Source organism: Alnus glutinosa, chromosome 8 (assembly GCF_958979055.1).
Source record: "Alnus glutinosa chromosome 8, dhAlnGlut1.1, whole genome shotgun sequence".
NCBI classification, from domain to species: domain Eukaryota; kingdom Viridiplantae; phylum Streptophyta; class Magnoliopsida; order Fagales; family Betulaceae; genus Alnus; species Alnus glutinosa.
In genome coordinates, this window is record NC_084893.1 from 4,155,684 (window position 1) to 4,166,834 (window position 11,151).

At 35.6% G+C, this 11,151-nt stretch overlaps 2 protein-coding genes across 2 annotated transcripts; both read right to left on the bottom strand.

Annotated features, from left to right (window-relative positions):
* Positions 1-3,661: 3,661 nt before the first annotated feature.
* On the bottom strand, positions 3,662-4,704 carry LOC133875479 (germin-like protein subfamily T member 2). The gene has a single exon (XM_062313624.1). The coding sequence runs from the start codon at positions 4,615-4,617 to the stop codon at positions 3,949-3,951; it is 669 nt and encodes a 222-aa protein (XP_062169608.1). The 5' UTR covers positions 4,618-4,704; the 3' UTR covers positions 3,662-3,948.
* Positions 4,705-9,316: 4,612 nt separating this feature from the next.
* LOC133875354 (germin-like protein subfamily T member 2) lies at positions 9,317-10,454 on the bottom strand. The gene has a single exon (XM_062313465.1). It carries the CDS (start codon positions 10,170-10,172, stop codon positions 9,504-9,506), a length of 669 nt encoding a protein of 222 aa, XP_062169449.1. The 5' UTR covers positions 10,173-10,454; the 3' UTR covers positions 9,317-9,503.
* Positions 10,455-11,151: the final 697 nt, after the last annotated feature.

The window sequence follows — 11,151 nt, forward strand, 5'->3', positions numbered from 1 at the left end:
TTTGTTTATCCACTTAAGCTAACTAAGTGTATTCGATCCATATATATATATATAGACATACATGTATATGATGCTTATTAATGCCAAGCACAACCATAATACACCTAGGTATCTCATAATACATGGATAGATGCATTAATCATTTAATCGCGTAACTAAATAAATCAGAACCTATTTATGTGTTTCTATATGCTCACTAACTTATACTTATCAACTTAAGGTTATTTGGGTAATTTACAACTCTTTGTTCTTCTTGTCTTAACTACTATATTTAATATTCACTCTTTATTAATTACAAACCATCTAAGTAGTTTAGATTATAGAACCTAATTGGATTAAACTATAAACCCCATGACATCTTTATCTTCAACTCTCCTATTCAACTCTTTATTCTTTTATGATACAAATACTTCAGTGATTAGACTATAGGGCTTAAATTCTTATTCAACATATTAATTTAATAACTCATATTAGATTAGATTATAATTCCATTTGTAACATATCTATTTACTAAAGCTTGAAGCATATACATAGACTTCTAAACTAGATATTATACCTATTGTTATTAGTTCATATCTATTAGGAATTCTACCTTAATATTAGTTATGTTAATATTTCAATATCTAACTCGCTATCTATGTTTATTTGACTAACTCGATTATCAATTTTTGTATTTATTTTACATCAAGTTATTTACTTATTTTATCCTCTTATTCCCTTATTACACTTTACTTTTATTTATTCTTTTCTTCAACTATTTCATTTTCATTTTCATTCTATTAGACACCCCAATAACCTATTCTCTATTTCAACCGTATTTTTCATTTACATAAAAACGGTTTAAACACATTAACTTCAAACTCATCAATTCTTTTCTAACAAACCAACCTAACCAAGCAACATGCCCTTAAAAACACCCATCATTCATCCTTGATGTTCATTCCTTGTATTTCTTCTATACTTATTTTCTATTCAAGATTATCCTACCTAACCCTCTCTTATTCACAAACAATTACCAATAGCCACAATCATGCCTAAAGATCAACCCACACCAAAAATCTTCATCCACATAAAGTCATTTAGCCCATACGAGTCTCAACTTATCAAAACAACTCCCCTTTTCTACAAAAATCACATAGCAATACACCTTAAATTCCATGCCAATATATAACTATGCCAATATATAACTAACCCTGCACTAAATCAAAACTCTCAAATCTCTAGATATTAATAAATCAATTAAAACGAACCACAATTAGTCTAAATCAAGCCAAAACAACTAAACTATCAAGACTTCAACACTCAAAGGAACGCCTAAAAATCAAATCTAATCCATCAACATTAGGGTCGGCAATTTTGACACGACTCGACAACCTGACACGAATACGACACAAAATTAGCGGGTTTGAGTCTACCCTAAACGGGTTTGGGTCATAAACGGGTCTACCCATTTATCTCGGTCTGGCGGGTCGGGTCGCGGGTCATCCGCGGGTGACACGCCAGACAAGATTAACTCTTTTTTTTTTTTTTAAATTTATATATATATTAAAAAAAAAAGGGAGGAGGGAATGAGCATATATAGGTCATTCTAGAAATCAAGACTCAAGAGTAGACAATTATGATGTAGTTTTTTGTATTTGTAAATTTGTAATGATGATGTAGTTTTTTTTTTTTTTTTTGTTATTTGATTAGACAATTAATTAAACATATTAAGTGATTTGGTGCTAGCCTACTAGGAGAAGGAGTTTAGATATGAATTGCTAAAACTATTATTATTTCATTTAAATACTCACAAACCCCCCCCCCCCCCCCCCAAAAAAAAAAATAATAATAATAATAATAATTTATTATTATTATTTTTTAAATTTTTTTAAAAAAACACTTATAAGCTAAACGGGTCGTGTTGACCCGATTCGACACATTATGTTAAACGGGTTTCATGGGTCGCGTCGGGTAACCCATGCAATTATCGTGTTCGTGTGGTGTCTGGAGCCCCGACCCGTTAACATAAACGGGTCGTGTTTGGGTCTAGGCTAAACGGGTTTCACGGGTCGCGTCGGGTAACCCGTGCAATTATCGTGTCGTGTCTGGAGCCCCGACCTGTTAACATAAACAGGTCGTGTTTGGGTCTAGGCTAAACGGGTCGTGTCGGGTGACCCGTTTTGCCAGCCATTCAACACAACCTAGAATTCCATCAACATACCTAACAATTTGTCAATTTTCATCACAAAAAATGATACCCATTTGGCTACCATAAAACCACTCCAACCCAAAAATCACCTAAACCGATAATCCATAAAAATTAAGCTTCAAAAACCCATTGATTTGGCCAACCACATCCTAGAATCACACAACCCATAAATTTCTACATAAAATCAATCTACTAAAATCCACAAAACCAACACTCATACGGCTACAATGGAAGACACAAGAAATTAACAAAACACTACAAAACCTAGAAGTTCCATAATACCCATAAAATCAAACCCAATCGGTTCTAATCAAAATCCAAGAAAGTACAAATAAAATCAAGAAGGAAGAGGAAATCTTACCCACAAATTTTTCTGCAAACTCGGGTTCACTCTCCATTTCGATCTGGAACTCTCACGGCGGGTCACTCTCAGCAGTTCTCTCTCACGGTGGTTCTCTGCCTCGGGTTTGTGTGTGTGTGAGAGAGAGATGAAGAGGAGAAGAGGAGGGAGAGGGGTATCAGGAGTTGTCCACCGAGAAGCAAAGGAGGAAAGAAAAAGAAGTGGAAGAGAAACGTACGTGCGTGCGTGAACGTGAACGTGAACGTGAACGTGAAGAGAAGAGAGGGAGAAAAGAGAGAAAAGAAAGAGAAATGATTAAAACACTCACATTACACAACAATGACACAACACCAAGGTACAATGGAGTGGAGCCCACACATGGACCCCACTCCATTGTGCCTTGGTATTGTGCCATTGTTGTGTAGTGTGAGTGTAAGGATCACTCCCCGAAAAGAAAAGGAAGAGGAAGAGAGAGAGAGTGGGTGACGTGTGTGGCTAAGAATGGAGGGGATGTGATAAGGTTATCTTCCCCCACCCACTCGCATGCCAACACATGGCAGAGACGATTACATTTTATTTTAAAATCCCTACTTTAATTTATTGCATCAGGACTCCCACTATATTAAAATCATATCTTTTAAAAATTAATATATAACCTCACATTTAATTTAACTATATTTTTACCAATACAAATAATTATTTATTCTTTAGGATCCATCATTATTATTATTTCCTAAAGACTCATTAGTAGTATTTTTTTATTCCAATTTTCATTATTTTATTTGACTCATTTTATTTTGATAATATAAATATCATCACTTAGAATCTAATTATTAGTCTCATTTTATTTAATAAATATAATTTATTAATTGCTAAACTCCCTATTTATTTTCTTGGTCTTTACTCCTAAAGTTGAAGAACGTTGTTTAATAAGCTTGGCAAGAACAAGTTGAAGATCATCATGCACCATAGGAAGGATATCCCACAAAAATAGATAAAAAACAAAGAAAGTAGAATCAATCTCACATTAATTCATAATCTCACTAAAATAACGGTATGAATAAGTTGAACCAGAGTTTGATTACTGGCCTTAGTAGAGTTTCATTACTAAAAAGAAGATGAATCACACCTCAAAAGAAACAAACTTTATTTATTGATCATTATAAAATATCTCCGTAGGAGTACAAAAGAGCATTTAAATAAACACTAACAAAGCATAACTTGACTTTGGGCCAAGCCCATTGTATATTTCAAGAATAAGATCTAAATAAAACTAAAACATCACCTTTATTGTATAATTCAAGAATAAGTGAATAACCATAACAACACAGATAGATAACCAGAATAACAGAATGAGAAAATTGAGGCACAATCTTCAAATCAATGCAGGGGAGGCTATCTGGAAGGCCTCATAAGCTTAAGAACCGAACTTGGATTTAATGGAATTGACAACATCATCTCCTACTTGGAAGGTCTTAGTCAACACGTCGTTAGGAATCGATGGTGTTGAAGCAAAGAGATTTAATGGCACGACGGCAGCCCCTGGCAATTGGCTGTTGAAAGTGGTGAAGATAAGGGCCTTCCCTGGTCCAACATTCCTTTGGAAGTGTACGAGTCCCTTAGGAATGACAAAGATCTGCCCAGTAGTCAAAACTTTTGAGAAATACACGTTCCCAGTTGTCACAAACCCGACAAGTACCTGCCCTGAAATGACCAGATCAGTCTCAGTTGAACGAGGGTGAGAGTGGGGTGGATTAACTCCTCCAATGGCAAAGTCCACTCGGTTGATTGAACTCCCAAGAGTGTTAAGCCCAGGAAATGTAAGGACATTAGCAGCGGTGACATTCGAGCCAAAGATGTTTGTTGTGTTTCCCTCTTTGCTCAATCCATCAAAGAAAAAATCATCTGAACTTACATTTGATGCAGGTTTGCAAAGAAAGCCATTAACTGACGTAGAGGCACTCAAATCAGCGACGCAGAAGTCCTGTAATGAGTCAGGGTCAGCCAAGAGGGATGGCAAAGGAAGAAGCACTAACACAACGAGGCAAGATAGCATGTAGAAGGATGAACTAGTTGATGGATTCATCGTGGCTGATCAGGCTTGCTTTCTAGAGGTAACTGAGTTGTTTAGTGGTTGAAGATCAAGGTTCTATTTATATCTGTCTTCCCATGTAGAAAACCCCATTAATCTTCTTTTATAATCTTTTAATTTCGCCGAGGCAAACATCGATCATGAATATTGACACTATCAACAAACGAAAAGGTCAGCTGATCAGGGGCCCTACAAGCCCACAGATGATAAGGTTGAAGTAATCGAAAAAGTCCAACCTTGGAAATAATTAGTTGGGGTTAGTTGCGTTTGACACGCAAGATGCAATTAATGTGAAAGATATTAATTAATCTTATTATTTTTGTTGCAGAAGATCAATTCAATAACTTGAAAGAGGGAGCCTCGATCTATAACTTGTCCTGATCGAATAGCCTCGTGAACCATATGAGTACAATTTAGCGATATGATTATCTTATTATGTGTTCCTACTACAGTTTCTACTGCTCGACTCATTCAACGTAACCGTGTGAGTTGTCTGACGTTATTATTTTGTAGATATTTGGTCGTCAAGAGTAGTCTTGTCTTTTTTTTTGGGGGGGGGGGGGGGAGAGCCGTGTGAATCTGACATTGTCTTTTTGTAAATATTTAGGATCGTCATGTTTAATTTTGAGAGGATGTTATGCGAATGGTTTCACAAATACGCAACGTACACTCAACTTTATTTTAGGGAACCTAAATATATTTTTCAAATACAAGGTTTTTGATTCATTCTCGTTACTCTTTTCTAATTGATCACCATTTAAATATTTAAATATGGGACTACAAAGGTTACACGAATCAAATTGAATGAAAGTAAAATAAAAAAACAAAAAAAACTAGGAGATAAACTCCTACAAGGCTACAACAAACAATAGAAACCTACTTATAAATGATTTCTGCACCATAGTGTTACAAATAATTAAAAGACTGACTTAGAATGATAACTATAAATATCTTTATTTAATTAAACTACGATTACTTTAAGATAAGGTACAACAAATTAAGATAACTTCAAAACCTTTATAGGATACGTGATTGTGAGTCATGCCAACGTCTTTTACCTACTGTAGAATTCTACTTTTATAACATTCCTAGCTTCCCCCTTGAAAGTATCCTTATCCTCAAGGACAAAGTCTAAAAATTTCCTTTCAATCACTTCCTAGCTAGGCAAGCGCTCACCCCGTGGATTATCTCTCCTGGCCTCCATGAGAGGCATCTGTGTAGACAGTGGTACAAGGTGAACAAATCTATAACCCAAGTTTCTTCACAATTGATGTGGCTCCATGATGATGGAGTCGTTGGTTCCTTCCATAAATAGCTCAAGGTGACGACACATCATATTGGGGTAGCCAGATCTGCGCCTTTTTGGTCATGGCAAGTGGTGCTCCACTGGTGTCAAACAGTGTTGTTTGAAGCCTTTGGGTTTTGGTTGCTTGGTTTTCCAGTGGTGACATGATGGATTGGAGTGACATTATTTGTGGATACTGAGGGCATGAAACTTCATTTTTTTTGTGCATCCAACACTTTCTTTGAGAGAAGGTTGTCCAATTTTATTTTTATTTTTCTTCTCTTCTCTTCTCTTCTGCTCATCTAATTTCTCCCCTATTCCATAATTCTCCATAGTTACCCAGTTGTCTAGTTTGTCTTCCATTCTCTTTTGCTGCTTTGTTAAATTCTTGATGTAGTCTTTGAGCATTTTTATGATACTCGAATTCTACTACTCAAGCTTATTGAACCTTTGGCCAGCCATTGAGCAAGTAGGTCCTTATACCAAATTGTTACATAAATGATTTTACAAACACGCAACATGCAATAGGATATATTTTAGGTTTTGAGAGAATCTACACCTTAGATTTTAAGGGAACCTACACCTTTTAGATTCTAAGAGAACTTAGACATTTTCAACACAAGATTTGTGATTAATTCTCATTACTCTTTATTAATTAATTACCCTTTAAATAGGAGACTACACAAATTACACGAATCAAACTAAATTAAACTAAAACACTTGGAGATAATCTCCTACTCTAACTTGGAGATAAACTCCTACAAGGAATAATAGAAACCTACTACTAAATGACTTTTACACCATAGTGCTACAAATAATTAAAAGACTCTCACTTAGAATGATAAATATAACTATCTTTATTTAATTAAACTACGACTACTCTAACATAAGTTACAACAAAGATATATATATAAGTACTTCAAGAACTTCATAGGATACGTGCTTGCGAGTTATGCTAACGGCTTCTACCTACTTCATAATAGGGGGCTGGGAAGAGAGAATTTGAGCTGCTTATATAGGGCTCGTTTGTGTGTGTGATTTTTTTGAAAAATATTCAAAATTGCGAATATCGAAAGAATTTATTTTTTGAAATTATATTTGGATGGTTTAGAAAACTTGAGACAAAATTACAAAAAGTTTGATAAAATCTTAGTAGAATTTGAATTCTAAAAAACTATATTTGAAAAGTATTTGAAAAATAATTGTCACCCAAACATGCCCATAAGGAGATGAGGACCCTTCAATTCACACGTATGCATCTCTATTTTCTTACTTAGACGCTATCAATTTACTTCCACTACTACCCTTATTGGCTTGAGCATCAGCCAATGTGGTTTTGCGGGCCTCCAATGGACTTCTTTAACATTTCGTCTTCCTTTCAGCCTTCCCTTTTGGGTGTTTGGTGTGCTGTCACTGCACAAACAAAGATCGTAGTTCTATTAATTATATCTCTCTTCCCATGCTGAAAATCCCATTAGTCTTCACTTTAAGTCATTTAATTTAATTTGCTGAGACAAACATGATCATAATTGACCTTGCAGTCGATGTAAAAACTTCAAAAATTTGAAAATATTAGTAAAAAGCTCAAAGGTGTGGGTCGCTTGAGACGATATTTTCCCTTACCAATACTGATCAATTAGTATATATGCATAAGATTACAACAAATTCACTTCCACGATACAACGAAGCTCAAAACAATTACGATTTTGATTGCGTCATGCACAAACCAAATTAACCAGAATACCATCATATTTTTCCATTATAGCAAGGAGATTAGTGTTATATTTTTGCAGAAAAAATACAACCTAATTGTCACGAAATTTTTTAAAAAATAATACAGAAATCTTTTAAGAAGGCCTTTTTAGTGAGCCGAGATGATTGTCTAAATAACCATGTAGAGAGTTTTCTTTTAATTAATTAACATACAAATTTAAAACATAACTGTATTAATTTTAACGGTCATTAAATTCTGGTTGTTCAAGCACACTTTTAACCTACAAGCACTTAATTTAACCTTCAGATCGCACTTATAACTAAGGTTTATTTAATTATGAACATTAGATCAAACTTGTTAGCTAGCTAGAAACGATCATTTAATTTCAACCGGCCAATAGATCTCAATTGATTTAATCTTATAGTTGATATGATTAACGGTTAAGTAAATCCAATAATTGTATCGTACTTATAAGTATCGATCCTACGACCTAAATCAAACCACTAGGTTGCATAATCATAGTCATCCACGCTATCAACAGAATTTGAGCAGAGTCTCCAAATCTCTACCAAGGAGAGGCGGGAAGAGTGAGCCTACTGCCGTCTGCCTATATAAGGAAAGGGGGACTCTTCACCAAGTAGGCATCTCTATTCTTTTCGCTTATTTAGACTCTGTCAATTTGCTTCATCTCCTGCCCTCGTTGGCTTAAGCATCATATATGATTTTGCGGGCCTCTGATGGAGCTCGATCTCTAACCTTCTGTATCCCTTTTAACCTTCTCTTTTGGTGTTTGATGTGCGGTCATTGTACAACCAAAGATCGTGGCCGGTTGTATTTAATAAATTGTGTTTTTCGACCTCCAATCAAAGTTTTTTTTTTTTTTTTCTGGAAAAATTGGACCTAGAGTTCTCGGGTTAACAAGATCCACGGCTACAATCTCACAAAAATTCAATCTAGCTAGAAGAAGCTGTCGACAACAAGATTCTGGAAGAGCTCGAGGTCCTCGAGCTTCTGTTTGTGTTTCCGCCCATGTACACGCCCGGTTCAAAAACAGAAAGGTTGTCTAAGGATAAAGGGCTGCGTTCAGAAATGGAGCTTCAACGAAGAGCATCGTCGGAGAGAGACAAAAATGACAAGAGGAAGAAGAAAGTGTAAAGAAAGAGAGAGAAAGTAATAAAGAAAGAATGGGTTCGTGTACGGTGTCACGCCACATGATGTCACTGTTCACAAATGCAACAAAAATGCATTTTGCATTTGATATACATAATCGGATGGAGAGAGGCATTTTAGTGTTTTGCTTAGCCATTTTAGTAAAAAGAGTAAATGCATTATTGGATGGGAATGCTCTAAAGCAAATGACTGTTCTTTCTGTAACTTAGTTTGTAAATTCTTATTCATTGTTACGGTATGTTACTGTTTGATACAACTTCCTGTTAAACAATATTGTAATGGTAGGATTCCTCTTTTTCTCGTATAAGGGGTTAATTGTATGTAGGCCACTTTGAGAATATTGTATCATATTAAAGCAGATCCTGGGTGTTATTTAATATCCTACTGATTCTCTTAACTGAACAAGCAGTCAAAGATCAATGCTTGAAGTCATAACAACACATATAATTAACCAATTCATCAAAACCAAAAAAACACATATAATTAATCTGATCTTTCTGTACTCTGGAATAGAAAATGAAGTGTATAAACTTTTGAATAACAGATAAAAACCTTTATTGTATAATTAAAGAACAAGTGAATAACCATTACAAAACAGACAGGTAACCTGATGAATAACAGCATGAAAAAATGGAGGCAAGCTTTATCAAAAGCACTATTACACAGTCTTCAAATCAATGCATGGGAGGCTATGCGGAAGGCCTCATGAGCTTAAGAACCGAACTTGGATTTAATGGAATTGACAACATCATCTCCTACTTGGAAGGTCTTAGTCAACACGTCGTTAGGAATCGATGGTGTTGAAGCAAAGAGATTTAATGGGACGACGGCAGCCCCTGGTAATTGGCTGTTGAAAGTGGTGAAGATAAGGGCCTTCCCTGGTCCAACATTCTTTTGGAAATGTACAAGTCCTTTAGGAATGACAAAGATCTGTCCAGCAGTCAAAACTTTTGAGAAATACACGTTCCCAGTTGTCACAAACCCGACAAGTACCTGCCCTGAAATAACCAGATCAGTCTCAGTTGAACGAGGGTGAGAGTGGGGTGGATTAACTCCTCCAATGGCAAAGTCCACTCGGTTGATTGAACTCCCAAGAGTGTTAAGTCCAGGAAATGTAAGGACATTAGCTGCGGTGACATTCGAGCCAAAGATGTTTGTTGTGTTTCCCTCTTTGCTCAGTCCATCAAAGAAAAAATCATCTGAACTTACATTTGATGCTGGTTTGCAAAGAAAGCCATTAATTGACGTAGAGGCACTCAAATCAGCGACACAAAAGTCTTGTAATGAGTCAGGGTCAGCCAAGAGGGATGGCAAAGGGAGAAGCACTAACACGACGAGGCAAGATAGCATGTAGAAGGATGAACTACTTGATGAATTCATCGTAGCTGATGGAGCAGGCTTGCTTTCTAGAGGTACGTAATTAATTGGGTTGTTGAAGATATATAATACTCGGGTAGTTTAGTGGTTGAAGATCATATATGGTTCTATTTATATCTTTTTTCCCATGCCGAAAACCCCATTAATTTCTCCGTGGCAAACATCATGAATGAGAGTAGCAACAAACGAAAAGGTCAACTGATGATCAGCGGGCATACAAGCCCAGCAGATGATAAGGTTGATCGAAGTTTAAATTGCTTGGGGTTAGTGGGGTTTGACAATTTCTTAGCTGTTAGATGAATGATAATCTTATAATTAATTATTTTTGTTGGACAAGAACAAATCATTTCGTGAACCATGACTACAAGTCTACAAAGGAAAGGAAAAAGGGGATTTAATTAGTGATTATCTTATTACGTGTTCCTACTACAATTTCTACTTCTCGACTCCTTCAACCGTGTGAATTATCTGACATCGTCTTCCCCATAAAAGAATGAATCTTTAAATTGTCTTTAGGGAGATATTTAGTCGTCAAGAGTCTTTAAGACCCAATATTAAAAGAGAAATTTTATTTTATATTCTCTTGTTCGATCTTCTTTCATCATTATCTGTTGATGTGGCATTGTTAATTCATCATTAATTTTTTTTTTTTAAAATTAAAATTGATTTAAAAGTTAATTGACAATGTCACGTCAATAGAGAAGAGTAATGGAAGGACCAGAGAACAATGTATAACACCTCTCATATTAAAAAAAAATACATATATTAACCAAGTTGCCCAATGAAATAAAGGGCTACTGGTATGCCCAATGACTGAAGGGCCCTTGAGGCCCACTTGCCAAGAGCCCATCAAGCCCCACTCTAAAAAATAAAAATTCTCATGGATTGACTCGACCACCGAAGATCCCTTGAGGCATGCCTAATTTAAGTATCTGAAAGTTGTTCTGCTGGGCCTCCAGCGGATCTCTCTAATTTGAGTAAT

Excerpts from the sequence above, each read along its gene's own strand:
- LOC133875354 (XM_062313465.1), bottom strand. The coding sequence starts at position 10,172 with ATGAATTCATCAAGTAGTTCATCCTTCTACATGCTATCTTGCCTCGTC.
- LOC133875479 (XM_062313624.1), bottom strand. The coding sequence starts at position 4,617 with ATGAATCCATCAACTAGTTCATCCTTCTACATGCTATCTTGCCTCGTT.